At 44.4% G+C, this 14957-nt stretch overlaps 1 protein-coding gene across 3 annotated transcripts in view; it reads left to right on the top strand.

The window, feature by feature from the left end:
- THBS4 (thrombospondin 4) overlaps window positions 1-13942 on the top strand; it is a 128408-nt gene extending 114466 nt beyond the window's left edge. For all 3 annotated transcript variants that reach the window (XM_068250110.1, XM_068250121.1, XM_068250100.1), the window contains 5 exons: window positions 2307-2355; window positions 4888-5084; window positions 9197-9369; window positions 10781-10920; window positions 13750-13942. In XM_068250110.1, the coding sequence (XP_068106211.1) occupies window positions 2307-2355; window positions 4888-5084; window positions 9197-9369; window positions 10781-10920; window positions 13750-13802 (612 nt within the window). In that variant the 3' untranslated portion in view covers window positions 13803-13942. The remainder of the gene's footprint in view (window positions 1-2306; window positions 2356-4887; window positions 5085-9196; window positions 9370-10780; window positions 10921-13749) is intronic.
- Window positions 13943-14957: the final 1015 nt, after the last annotated feature.

Genomic DNA, 14957 nt, shown 5'->3' with positions numbered 1-14957 from the left:
GCAGAGCTGAAGCTGAAAGCTCTGCCCCTTCCAGGAAATGCCGGCGGATTGCCCCCCGGGGATTTGGGGGCTCTGCAGCGCTCGTTTAGCGGCGGGGATACAGCGGATTACTTGGGAGCACTGAAGCGAACTATAAGGAAGCTTTTGCTGGCGCGGGCCACAAAATATTGTATCGAGGGCCACAAATGGCCCGCGGGCCGAGAGTTTGAGACCCCTGGTGTAACGGTTAAGGGCTCTGCCTCTGGCACAGGAGACCAGGGTTCGAATCTCGGCTCTGCCTGTTCAGTAAGCCAGCACCTATTCAGTAGGAAACCTTGGGCAAGACTCCCTAACACTGCTACTGCCTATAGAGCGCGTCCTAGTCCACCTGGAGAAAATTGTGATACAATCTATTAAGGCAGTCATTTAAATATATGACCGGTTTGGGACCTGTTATCCCTGCCAGAGCATAGATTTCAACTACCGCGCCACACCTGCTGCTACTGCCGATTGCCCCTCTCCCCCCCCCCCCTCACTGCAACTCACTTGCTCTGCCGTCACTATGACTGCACAACTCTGTGAGCCAGTCAGGAGACAATTTCATTGGTTCCTGACCCTGTAATCACTGTGATCCAGTCACTTTGGTTTACAGTAATCACAGGGTCAGGAGCCAATGAAATTGTCCGGCTCACTGAGCTCTGCTGTCATGGTGTCAGCAGAGCGAGTGGGCTTCAGCGACAGGAGAGTGGTGGGTCCGTATGGCGTGATGTTGGTGAGCCCCGTTTTTTTGTACCAGCAGTCTCTGGACTGTAAGGGGTCGGAGACTGCTGGTACTCAAGTGGTTAACCTGTGTACAAAAATGTCACGCAACAGGATATAATCATCAGTGAGTGACAATATAATAGTCTATTATGGCCTGTTCACTAATACAGTTATGCTCATCACAGAGTTCACATAGAGAATGAGTCTATAATGGCCCAACATAATCATCAAATCATATTTATGGCCATAGAAATGTATGATCTCCTAACCTCATTACTACAGTACTCATTATTATTATTATTATATTCCATGCAGCATGACACAACAAGAGAATGTTCTGGTAATAACTAGAGCTGTCATGAGAGAAACGTGGAGGCGGTTATTGCTGATCTACTTCTGAACCATGCTTGCTTCCTGGATATACTACTGATCATCCAGTTGTGCTCATTTCTAAACAGGTCATCTGGAATGATAATGCAGATCAGGTGTTATGACTCTCCTATGATTACCACAAAATATTATAACCAGACAATTATTATACAGTCATTAAAATGGTAAGTTCAGAAGAACAGTAGTGCAGCCTCCATGTATTCCTCAAGACCGGTTTACTTTAAAGTGGACCTGAACTCTTACACAGGAGGCGAGGAAAACAGAGAGAAATACACCCTGTTTGTTTTAGAGAGAAGAGCCTGTGTAATTCCCCCACATCTTCAAGTAATCGCAAGTGTAATTTGATCTCTCGGCTGTGTCAGCAGAGAAATTCAGCAGTCCTGGCAGACACAGCTAATATGTAAACAAAAGATGTTAACCCTTTGTCTGCTTCCATGAAAGCAAGAATTGGACACACTGCATATTTATTGCAGGAGTTCTGTATGCTGTGACAAATAAATGTTCTTCTTTAAGGGCTCTTTCACACTAAGGCGTTGCGTTTGATGCGACGTTAAGGTCGCATAACGTGCCACTAACGCAACGCATGTTAGCTTTGAAGTTGGACGTTACATTGAACTGCGTTATGCGTCTCTTGATGCGTACTTGGTACTTTTTCAATTGCAGAGTGCTGAAAAGTTACTTTAAAAGGAAATTGAAAAATCCTCTCCTAGGAGAAAACTCAGGAGAAAAAGAGTTCATTGCATATGGGCAGTGGCACTAATCCAATTCACTTCTTCTCCTAGGTTTTCTCCTAGGAGGTCATTTTTCATCGTCATTGTGTTTAAAATAAGTCTTCCCAGCACTCTGCAATTGAAAGTACCAATAATTAGATGAAAACATAATGTCCAAACTATTCTGAGTATTTTCTTGCATGAATATCACCTAGGAGGAAAGTTAGGAGAATGAGTGGTCAGGCCCAATGTCGCTACTGCCAAGCCACAAAAACCCAGTTTCTGAACTTCCTGTGCAGCCATCGGTTTTATGCACAGTTTTGAACATACTGGTTCCAAATTCAAATGAGAAAATGTGCTTTATACACTCTGTATCAGAATTTAGCCGGATAGATAAATGACATCCTATGACAGTACTATGGTGACAGTAACAGTCCACATTCTATTCTCTCATATTATTTTTAGGGTATGGAAATTGTGCAGACCATGAACAGTGACCCTGGACTGGCAGTTGGTATGTTCTCTTTAAACCCTAAAGGTGGCCACACACGATACAATAAAATGATCCCATTTTACAGCAATTCGATAAAAACGATCGGATCTCCCGAAAAAATCGAAAGCTTTTTTTTTCATTCGACTGAAAAATCCGATTGGATTTCCCGTTTTCTTCGATTTTGATCGATCCGGATATTTTTCTTCAATCTTTCTAAAGATTGTATGGTGTGTGTTCGATTGTCAGTTTATTAATATACACACCCTAGCAATTTTCCAATCATTTTTATCATAATTGGGAAAAAAATTGAACACAGGTGTGTGGTACATTGGTCATATTTTTGAAATGTTACAGTCAGTCAGAAAAATTGATTGCAATTCTTAAATTGAACAGATATTTAAAAAATTGTATGGTGTGTGGCCACCTTAATTTTGATTATTGTTACTAAGCTATTGCTATTCAAACTTTACTGTAAACAGTACAGCAATATGATAGAGATGGGCCGTGGTGGGTAAATCGGTGCCACAAATGTTCAATCATTGAATTGGCAGCTGATAAATGTACACAGATTCCGGATAATTGATTGAGGAAGTTTGTGGCTTTAAAATGCTTGTGCCACACTTCTGTGTTCCTGAGATATCAGTGTATGTGGTTAATTTTTTTTGCAATGCTAATGCATCACTGCTACTTAAGATCAAAACAAAAACAATGGGATGGTTATTAGAGGGAATGACATATACACCTTCTGGTATAAATGCTCATTGACACTGTAGTCATTCAGTGCTGCCACTGGAGGTCGGAGATTTGGGGAAATAATCTGACTGATACTAGTGATAATCCTAATCCGCTAATTACAATTATCTGAAATTTCAAATTGTCGCAATTGCGTCTATACGTAATTACAATTTGTAAATTTAATTGATTTCGTGTAATCATTTGTAATTTCGTGTCCATTTTCATGTCATTTCATGCTGACTTTAGCAGTGAATAGCGAAGTCCCCGTACATGCTATTGTCACGGAAATTGCCACATTTGTTAAGGAGAATATTGGATACAAGCAATTTAAAAAATGCAAAGAAAAAAGTTTTTTTAAATTAATTTAAAAAACATTTTCCTTTGCATTTTTAAAATCGATTTTCTCAAAAACTACAAAGTTCTTTTTCGAAAAAAAAATATTTTGCGCTCGTACCCCCTTTCTCCTTAACCTCTTGACTCCTGAGCGGTATGGACTACTGCCGGAGGGGATAGCATGGCCCAGGGAGATTTTTTTTTTTTTTGTACTTTATGTACATCATGTAGCTAGCACATGTACATGTGTTGCCCGATTTCCGCCGCTTCCCCCCCCCCCCCCAATTGCTGCGATCGGCGGCGTTATACGTACGCCCCGTACGCCCCCTCAGTACAGCGCTGTGCTGCCTTAGATAGCAGTGCTGTATGCAGTGAATAGACGGCCGTTTTGCAGTCTAACAGTCTGCCGCTGGGAGGCTCCGCTCCATTATTCAGGCGGGGATGTGCGTGCATAGGCGTGCGCGATCCCCTGCAATCTCCGCTCCTAGCACTTAACACCAATTGGCGTGGAGTGGTCCTAGGGCTGCCGCCGCGTTCACGCCAATCGCCGTGGAGCGGTCGGCAACAGGTTAACATATGTAGCAACTTTGGTGGCAATAGCATGATGGGGGCTTTCCTACTAACCGTCAAGTCGGATGAAATTATGCAAATATTTACGTGAAATTACGAATGATTACAATTACAGATGTAATTAATTATGATTTTTTTTCCCGAAATTTCGCATTACGATTTCGCATCGTAATTGCAAATTAAGTTTATGTGAAATTTGTGCTCATCACTATTAGAAACCACAGAATCTTCGGCACTAGAAATATATGAAGTCCTCAGATCGGGCTATGCTTCATTCTGTACCCTGCACTGAGAGAGACAACCAGACGTCCCACTATGAGCCACAACTCCTCTCTTCTCTCTGCCTAGATGTTAGGAAGCATAGCGGCTGATATACTAATATGGGAAACATTTTAAGAGCAGAAGTGATGCTTTAAACCCGCTCTGGATTTATTTTAAAACTGTCAATTATTAGGCAGGGATATTTTTTTAACCCTTGCCAAGGTCATATCACCTGAGTCTACTTAAACCTTTGATTCTCTTTACATATCCCCCAACTTTTGGAGATAAAAAAGAGGAACATTTAAGCTACACCCCTTCCACACCCCCAATCACGTCCCTGACACACCCCTAGTTAACACATAACATAAAGAATTCATAAGAAAAATATGTTTTATAAATCAAACCACACTGGCCCTTTCTCTCCTGATTCCTTTTCCTTCATATTAACAGTTGAAAATAAGAAATCTATCATACGTTGGTTTTTAGGTACACCCCTGTGTGTGTGGATGGGAGGACTGAGGGAGGGGCAGAAGAACACATAGGGAGTTAGGGACAAGCTTGAGAGATAATCCACACACTTTAAAGTGTCATCTTGTAATTATGTTTCTAGCCTGATGGCTCCTGGTCTTCCTCTTCCTGTTTGACTTTCTTTAGGCTACACCGCTTTTAATGGAGTGGATTTTGAAGGCACGTTCCACGTGAACACTGTGACGGATGATGATTACGCCGGGTTTATCTTTGGCTATCAGGACAGTTCCAGCTTCTATGTGGTTATGTGGAAGCAGACGGAGCAGACCTACTGGCAGGCCACTCCTTTCAGAGCTGTCGCTGAACCTGGTATTCAACTCAAGGTACTCTCTCCAAAGTCTATAATATCCAGACAGGGGTTATTATTGAATACTGACATATTCCAAGTATGAGAAGGCACCAGTCAAATGTCATGTCAATCCTTCATTATCCCCACCAATAAGTATTAGGTGTATGAACACCTCAGGAGGCACCTTGTCATAGGTGCCTCTGGCAGGCCTGGATTTACATCACTGGAGCCTATAGGCACAGATTCCTGGTACCCTAGACTTTTCCCTCCATGAAACTACAAACCCTGCTGAACTGCACCGCAAGTGGGCTGGCTGTCCCAGCTGTCACTTCTCTCTTGCCTGTCATAGTTAGCTACAGGTGTCCCTTAGTATTAGGTAGCCAGAAGTACCCTCACTATGTGGTGCTCCTGACTGAAGGGAGAGCTCATTAGTGGAATGCCAAGAGCAGGGTGAGTAACCTCTCATTTACGCTCTCCTCGGGATTCTGCATTGGTAAGGGAGGCACTCGGGGAGGGGAGTGGGCCGCCTCTCCATCATCAGGCGCCTGAGGGCACGTGCCTACAGTGCCTTATGGTGAATCCAGCCCTGGCCTCTGGACTTGGACCCACATTGTGGTAAGAAGCTGGCATCCACATAACTAGCAAGCAGTTAGAGGAGTATTGTTACATTTTTCCAGCTTACTTGGGACCAAGGTACAAGTAGCTTATAGCAGAAGACATTGGCAGCGCTTCCAAACAGAGGCTGCACCCGAATTGACTACCTGCAATAGATGTGCAGAGCTCCACGATGTGTCACTAAAATACACAACTTGCATTCAAAACAGGTACAGCAAAGGAGGACGTTAGCTTATAGCTGACGCTGATTAGATCAGCATTTATGGAGCCTCTAGGAATAGTTTGCCACATTACTTTTAGGTCTTCTGGTTTTCTCTGAATTCAGCTTCCCATCTTCTGATATAGCTTGGTTTATTTTTCCCTTCAATTCTAGAGAATCCTTTGTAAATAAGCAAGCTAAGGCCTTGGGGTAGTGGATGTTCTGCACATTTAAGTACCCATTCCCTTCCCCCATTTGCCAAGTCATTCTCCTTCACCGCCATCAGCTGCTCCCGTTCACCCTCCTGGCGCTTGGTAGCACTTGGCAAGAGCGGTGTGCAAGCACCCCCTTCCCCATGAAGTTACATTTGAGCACGGCAGTTGGGATGGTATGTTGCCTGTCAATCACGACACGCATGGTGTTACCAAACACTGCAGTTACATGCAACCGAATAGCGCTTGTGGTGGAAGCCGGGAGGCTCAACTGTATGACAATCAAAAAGAGGCCTTAGTCAATACAAAACAAACACAGTCTAGTACTTACTCTTCAGAGGCAGTTTTTTATTGACTCACCCATTGGATGTCAACTCGCCCACTAATTACTGTACAGATGTGCTTCCTGGCTCATGTTGTGCAGCTAGGGCTGGATTTACCATAAGGCAGTGTAGGTACGTGCCTACAGGCGCCTGATGATGGAATGGCGGCTCACACTCCTCCGCAGAGTCCCGATGAGAATGTAAATGAGAGGTTACTCAACCTGCTCTCTGTATTCCACTGATGAGATCTCCCTTCAGTCAGGGGCACCTCTAGCTACTTAATACTGGTAAGGGAGAAGTGACTTCGACTGGTAAGGGGTAGAGGGGGAGAGAGAGAGAGAGAGAGAGAGTCCAACTGCAACAAAGAAATATCTCTGCGGGGTGTTTTTCATCTTGGTGGAGCATGATTATGAATGATGGTTTTGAGTGTCAAAATCTAGCATGTTTACATATTTTTAAACTGAGGTAAGTATACTAGTTAGTTGTGTTTGACAATACAATTAGCTGTTCTGTATAGGTGCCATGTACAACGCTCTCTGAGCATGTGTATTTGTTCTGCTTTATAGTCAGGGTAACCACCTTTCTTTAAATATACTGTACTGTATATGTTTCTGGCACCTTTGCAGTCGCTGTGAGGGGTGAGTGAAGTCTAGCTGGCGTTCATGTAGCTCCTATGCTGGAGGTGTGCATATCATTCCTGAGGCATGACACATGGAAAGTCTCCCTGAAGCCCAGCACTGAAGTCATCTTCTATCACAGCAGCTGAGATCAGCAGGGCTTCCATCCAATATCTTCCACAGCACTCAGCAAGAGCAAGCACTGGCCAAACCCGGTTACATGTGCTGAACTTGTATCTCATTCACTAACTTCCACTTATACTAACTTTTTTTTAAGCTTGCAAGTAGTGATGGACGAACATTTTGTGGTGAACTTTACACAAAGTTCTCGATCACCCTATACTTTTAAACATGGAGCCCTTTTTGACCTTGCCCCCTAATTCAGGTGGTACAGGAAAGCCAATTAAGACATTTTTTCACATGGGATACCCTCCCTCCCCCCATACAATAAACAAACCTGGCATCTATTTTACAGTCTACCTGGAGCCAGAGTAGGGAGAGCTGTGCTGCTGATTGAGGGATAGATAGATAGCAGTTCTGTGTGATCCAGTGGTGTGTATCTGCTTCCGTAGGTGTTCTACTTCTTGTAGTTCACCAACTAGGAATCCCAAAGTCCTTTTGAGGACTGATCCTGTTGTCAGTTTTTGTTGTTGTTTGTGGTGTGTAGCTAGCTCACAGTACACCGCAGCACCTGTGTGGTATAGTGTATTGTGGCTGTGTCACTGTTTTCAAAGTTCGTCTTTCATTAACGTCAATGGGGTCCGTCGCAAATGCTTAGTTTGCAAACTTCTGCAGAAATGTCTGTGAATGGTCCGCAAATGTTCATTTGAGATGTTCATCCATCACTTCTTGCAAGTTTAAAGTGTATTTAAATATAACACTTGCAAACAAATCTATAGTAAGAGGTAATATTACCAATATAGCCCTGGGTGTCACCAGTAGTGGAAGGGAGAGGTAACCTCACCAGCAGAGAGATGGGTGTCACCAGTAGTGGAAGGGAGAGGTAACCTCACCAGCAGAGAGATGGGTGTCACCAGTAGGGGAAGGGAGAGGTAACCTCACCAGCAGAGAGATGGGTGTCACCAGTAGAGGAAGGGAGGGGTAACCTCACCAGCAGAGAATTGGGTGTCACCAGTAGGGGAAGGGAGGGGTAACCTCACCAGCAGAGAGATGGGTGTCACCAGTAGAAGAAGGGTTAACCTCACCAGCAGAGAGATGGGTGTCACCAGTAGAGGAAGGGAGAGGTAACCTCACCAGCAGAGAGATGGGTGTCACCAGTAGGGGAAGGGAGGGGTAACCTCACCAGCAGAGAGATGGGTGTCACCAGTAAAAGAAGGGAGGGTTAACCTCACCAGCAGAGAGATGGGTGTCACCAGTAGAGGAAGGGAGGTGTAACCTCACCAGCAGAGAATTGGGTGTCACCGGTAGAGGAAGGGAGGGGTAACCTCACCAGCAGAGAATTGGGTGTCACCAGTAGAGGAAGGTAGGGGGTAACCTCACCAGCAGAGAGATGGGTGTCACCAGTAGAGGAAGGGAGGTGTAACCTCACCAGCAGAGAGATGGGTGTCACCAGTAGAGGAAGGGAGGGGTAATCCCACCAACGGAGAGATGGATGTCACCTGTAGAGGAAAGGGGGTAATCTGATCAGTAAAGGGATGGGTGTCACCAGTTCAGGAAAGGAGGGGCAATCTCACAAATAATGGGATTGAAGATGTAATCTCCCCAGCAGAGGGATGGGTTTCATCAGTAGAGGAAGTGAGGGGTAATCTGATCAGTAAAGAGTTGGGTGTCTCCAGTAGAGAAAGGGAGAGTAATCTCACTAGCAGAGGGATGAGTGTCACCAGCACAGGAAGGGAGGGGTCATCTCACCAGTAGAGGGATGGGTGTCATCAGTAGAGGAAGAGCATAGCTGTCTCACCAGGAGTACTCTGGGTTTCATCAGAAAAGAAAATGAGGAGTAATTTCTCCAGCTGTCCTGGTAGTGTGGGTCTCAACTTTCAGAAACACTGGAACTCTGGTATTTTTAGACTTCCATTATATGTTCTGTTTATATGTTTTTACACATCGGTTTTAATTGCTTCTGACATCGATTTAAGCACTTGTTCATGTATCTACTGTATTTATGAGCTAAACTTTTTACGTATAATACAAATCGGTGTCCGTTATGTCCTTCCACTCAGGCTGTCAAATCAAAAACTGGGCCTGGAGAACATCTCCGCAATTCCCTGTGGCACACGGGAGACACCACTGACCAAGTGCGGCTGCTGTGGAAGGACCCCAGGAACGTTGGCTGGAAGGATAAGGTGTCCTATCGCTGGTTTCTGCAGCACAGGCCTCAGGTTGGCTATATCAGGCAAGTCTGAGCATCAGAATCTGCCATGATCTGCTTTGTGTTATAGAAGTTGCCAAATACATCCTACCCTTCATGTTCATCTCATTTATCTATGGTCCCCACCATTGTCTTTTTTTTTTTTTTTTTTTGCACACTATACAGCACTAAGATGCTGGCACTAAAAAAATAGAAAGTAATCATAATAATGTTCATCTTATGACTTCAGTATTATGTTAGCCACTGACTGGTACATGCATGCAGTCCAGGGACGTTAGATGACCAAGCATATGCACTCAATCTAGGTCACTAAGGGCCCTTTTTTGCACTAGCGCGTTTGCGCTGGCTGAATCGGAAAGTCGCAAACCGCTAGCGATTTTACAATCGCTATGGTTTGCTTTTTAACATAGGAATCGCGGTAAGTCATTTCCACTACCGCTATTCGTTTTTTACAGAAACGCGAACGTGCGGCGGAGCGATATTTGCCGCGATTTTGCTATGCAGTGCATAGCATAGCAAAATCGCGGCCGCAAACGGTAATTTTTTAGATTTCCACTAGCAGTCGCTAGCGTTCACGCTGAACGCTAGCAATTGCCGAATCGAAAATCTAAAAAATTACCGGCGATTTCCCGACGTTTGCGGTTGTTTTCCACTAGGAATTCTAATGGCCAATGCCGTGCGATCCGCAGTGTGTAGCAGTGTGATTGCATTTGTAACGAGATAAAAAACAAAGGGTGGGAAAAATGTAAATTCCTGGATCATAAGATATACTTTCAACAGCTCCACCTTCCCAAACTATTATCCCCTCACTAAGAGCAAGGCGAGCCTAGGTTGCCTGGTGGATAAACCTGCTCTGGTCCGTACACACACTCAATTAATGGCCCGATGAGGATCATATCCCGATCCCTCAGGTGACATTTCAGGCCCAAGGTAGTGCAAACCCGTTGTTGGTTTGCAAGTAAGCAATGTTTTCTGTTCTGTGTGTGTGTGTGTGTGTGTGTGTGTGTGTGTGTGTGGGGGGAAGCAGCGTGGGAATTACATCACGCGTCAGGCGGGGTAAGTGGAGAGAACATTGCTCTCTCCCATAGCTCAGCTGAAGTGATCCACTAGGTCAGTTCACTGGCCTTGCAGTTAAGAGGGATTGAGGGTTGCCGTACACATGTTGGATTCTTGGTCGTTTGTTATCGGCTGCCTCTGCCGAGTTTAATCCTAAAGTGTGGCCTGCACAGATGCCCCCCATCCCCCCAAACAGCCCAACTTGAAGGAAAGAGAATGTCTCAGAGGGTAAACTGTCCCTGTCCCTGTCCCAGTCCTCCCTTGATCTGCATCTATATTCTCCAATAGGAAAGCTGTACTGAGGTCATGTGATGTCAGGATGAATAATTGTTTCTGCTTGCCAGGCTCTGGACACTGACCTGTGTTTTGGTAATTCCAGGGCAAGGTTCTATGAAGGAAGTGAGCTGGTTGCCGATTCCGGTGTGACCGTGGACACCACCATGCGTGGAGGAAGACTTGGAGTGTTCTGCTTCTCACAAGAAAACATTATCTGGTCCAACTTGAAGTATCGCTGTAATGGTAACATATCCATATTCTCTGGCAAACTTAATTGCTGCTGACCCAAACGAAAAATATCTCATGTCATGTTCAAAACCATCTGTCACGCCTCATCAAAATCTCTCTGTTAAATAGATGGAATGAAGCATGAAGTATGGTTTGTTAATGTAATCCTTATTACTGCTCCAGCAGTCTCGTGAGATCTATCATTTATAGGAATGCATTGGACTTGGCCGAAGGAATGTCTTCTGCATTTAGATAGCACTAACATATTTTACAGTGCTTTACAGAGAACATCCATATGTCATTCACATCAGTTCCTAATTCAGTGGAGTTTACAATGGTCCTGATTTCCTGGGGCTCCATAAGAACTGATCTCCTAAAACTGGCCTGAATTTATTAAGCGGCATCGGCTGTTTAGATTGCAAAGGCATGTAACCCATCCTGGCCACATCAGCCCATAGACGTTTAGTAAATGGACCTGCTGCAAGTAGTGGTGTATCTACAATCTGTGCCTCCCCCCCCCCCCAGCAAAACTTTGACGGTGCACCTTAATGTTCACTCTACTTTCATTGCCTCCCCTTGGTGCCCTCCATGGCCTGGGGGCCCCTCTCACACGGGTCATAAAACAAGTGTGGCCATCATGATCTTCACACCCATAACTAGTGTGGCCACAAATACACCTGATCTGAAGTATAGTCCCCTGTGTAGGAGGAAGGGAAGGCTAGTAGATGGGGCCCCCCACACAGCTCTGGCCACAGCTCTTGGACTTAAAGTGAATGGGAACCGCATTAAAAAAAAAATGAAGCAAATACTTACCTAAGGAGAGGGAAGGCTCTGGGTTATATAGAGCCTTCCGTCTCCTCTCTCGGTGCTCTCTATCCTGTGCTGGCTCCCCCCCCCCCCCCCGTTTCAATCCCCCGACGAAAGGGTATTTGGAATTCTCCATACTGCACAGGCATGAGCATGCAAGAGAGTGTGCTTGCGCAGGTGCAGTACATGGCAGCCCTTCTTCGGGAGCACTCGGGCTCCCTGAAGACTTCTGAAGCCTTCTTCGGCCGGATAAAGCAGTATTTGACTAATTTAGTCAAATACTGCTACCGGGCGAGCCAGCACTGGAACGAGGGGACCAGGAGAGGAGCGGGAAGGCTCTATACAACCCAGAGCCTTCCCTCTCCTTGGGTAAGTATCTGTCTCATTTTTTTAAATTCGGTTCCCATTCACTTTAATAAAAGTATGTGATCAGGAAGCAAAGATGGCATCATCCGTCTATGACAATATGTTTATTGCAAGTGTACATCCAACTCGTGACATACAGAGTGATACAATCAATAATGGCATACCTTGACTGTGTTCATGGAAGCTGCTGGCGAACAGAATGAGGGAAGACGGTGGACCTAGCGACGGCCGTTTCGCGTCCTGACGGACACTTGGTCACGCTGCATTCCACGGAGCACACGTCTAGCAATTATCAGGCTCGGAGAGGCAGCTGCTGGGGTCAGTTCATGCCACCGTTTTTCCACCTTCTCCATGAGATAAAAGTCACACTTAAGTGCCACACGGTCTCCTTTTCTTTGAGTTTACTTAATAAAAGTATATTTTTCTTCTGATTTTAATTCAAAAAACATTCCACAAAGCTTTAAACAAAGATAGATCTCAAATTGTTATTGGAGATCATTTGCAAATAGCTTTTTCCTCTTGGGAAGATGTCATAGCCGTTCTTTCTGCCTTGGAGAGATTTTGTGCCACGGTCTGGATTGACATATCCTGCCAGAAGACAGTTCCACAGCTCTTGCTTGGCAAGTTCTCTCAGGCAGAGCTTATTGTTCTCAAGGTGACTCTGTGCTGAATCTTTGAGGCTATGTTTCCACTGTAGTGTGAAATTTTTGCGTCCAAAAAATCTTATGCAATTTATCTGATTGGATGAAAAATTAGTCAAATTTAACATAATCTACCTAGTAACAGCTTAGTCATGAGTGCAACAAATGCGAAAATTCCATTGTAAAGCAGTATATGCGAATCGCGGCCGATACGTGTAAAATATCAGAAAAATGAAGCAGGACCTCAGATTTTTTTTTTTGCATGCGAACGCTTACGAAAACTCGTATTAAATGGAAACAGCCCCATTCAGTACCATTTTTTGCTAAACTAATGCAAATTTTCTATGCAAAAATTTAATACAATCTAAATCTAATACAAAACACACAAGTGGAAACCTAGCCTTAGTCAGTATTTCTGACAGATCCAAGAGCTTCAGGAGTGGATGAACGAAAAGTGGCTTAAACTAAATCCTGACAAAACTGAGGTTTTTGTCATCGGAGGCCAGTGACTAACAGCTAAGCCGCTCCAGACACAGTCAGCAGTGCACTGCTGAGGTTAGGGAGCTCAGACCTTACTAGCTCCAACTCTATGCGCAGCGTGGGTTTACTGGTTGATGGGGATTTAAACTTCAGGAATCTAATGTCAGCAACATTCTCAGCAAAACTGAAAAGCCACCTGTTTAGTCTGGCATTTATGATCAGGTGATCAGGTAACATTTCCCCCTGAACATAGCACTATGTACTGATCTGACACAATCTTATGCGCTTTGGGTCCTATGGGAGAAAAGTGCTTTTCTACTTTACTACAACAACAAAACATTTGTAAAGACAAAAAAAAATGGTTAAATTACATACTTACAATTTCTATCTAATTCCCAGTCCAATGACAGTTCCTGGAATTCTCTTTTAATTTTGTACAATGGAAGTGTTTTTTTCATGTAATTCCTGTATGTATTATTCTTATTGTCTTGCTCTGGCAGTGCAGACATATTTGTGGCTCTCAATTAATGTGTTTTCTCTCCATTTCCAGACACGATCCCCGAGGACTTCCAGGCCTTCCAAGCTCAGCAGTTTACTACTTAAAAGCCACCGAGACAGGGAAGAGGTTTTGTGTTGTTGTTTTGATGTAATCACGTTTTTATTTGTTAATAAGGAAACAATCTGATGTAATAAAGTTTTTTTTTTTTTTTATACCAAATGTTCATGAATGTATGTGAAATAAGGCTGATTCAATAAAGAAAAGTATAAAATGACATTGCTGTATTCATACTTTTCCTGTTCTGTTCAACACAATATGTGTAGAATATATATGCATTCCACCTAACGCTGCAGCACCTGTTGCCAGGTTGAGTTCAGGGTTCATGTATAACGACTGGATGATCAGTTTCACCTGCATGTATTATCCTTGCTGAGAAGTCAGTTTGTTAGAGGCATGTGAGCGAGTGCATTAGGTGATCAGTTCGTAAGTCTTGTCACTACAAACAGGTGCCCTCCGATCATGGCCGCTATTTGCAGCATTGTGGTGTGTGTGTGTAGGGGGGGGGATGGTGTTTAAGGGTTAGGTGCCACAAAGGTGGGATGGTTAAGGGCAGTGGTGTAGCAATAGGGGGTGCAGAGGTAGCGACCGCATAGGCCAGAGGGGCCCACCCTCAACCGCAGGATTAGCTCTCCACAGTATTAGCTCTCTGTTGGTCCTATGCTGGTAATAATAACTTCTATAGGTGCTTTATTAGTAGTAATCATTAACAAACTGTTTCCCATCCCCTCCTTGCACCTTTAGCACTGTGGTTGACCTTGGCAGGTTTTGGTGCACCGTATCAATTGTTATGAATAGAGTGCTCAAGGGGGGAAAGGGGGGGGGGGAGTGTTGGTGGTAAGTGATTGGCACCACCAGGGGTTTAGGCTGTGGTAGAGGGAGACATGCAGGGTTAGGGATTGGTAGAGGGAGGGTTCTGTGTGAGAGTAGGGTTAGGTTAGGTCAAAGTAAAACATCGGTAAAGATTACAGATATTTTACTATCGTAATTAAGCACTAGAATGTCGGTAATTTTTACAGATATTCTACAAGCGGCTATTCCCTGCGTCCTTTTTTCCAGGCACCTTTATTACATTCACGCTCCCCAGCCACCATGTTGAAATGACGTCTCAGTATAGGTAGCCAGATGTCCGCACCCTAGTACAGATAGGTAGAAGTCCCTCCAGTATAGGGTTCTGCATGACCAACATGCCAATATAGTTA

This window comes from Hyperolius riggenbachi, chromosome 1 (assembly GCF_040937935.1).
Source record: "Hyperolius riggenbachi isolate aHypRig1 chromosome 1, aHypRig1.pri, whole genome shotgun sequence".
NCBI classification, from domain to species: Eukaryota; Metazoa; Chordata; class Amphibia; order Anura; family Hyperoliidae; genus Hyperolius; species Hyperolius riggenbachi.
This window is presented reverse-complemented; position numbering and strand designations above follow the sequence as displayed.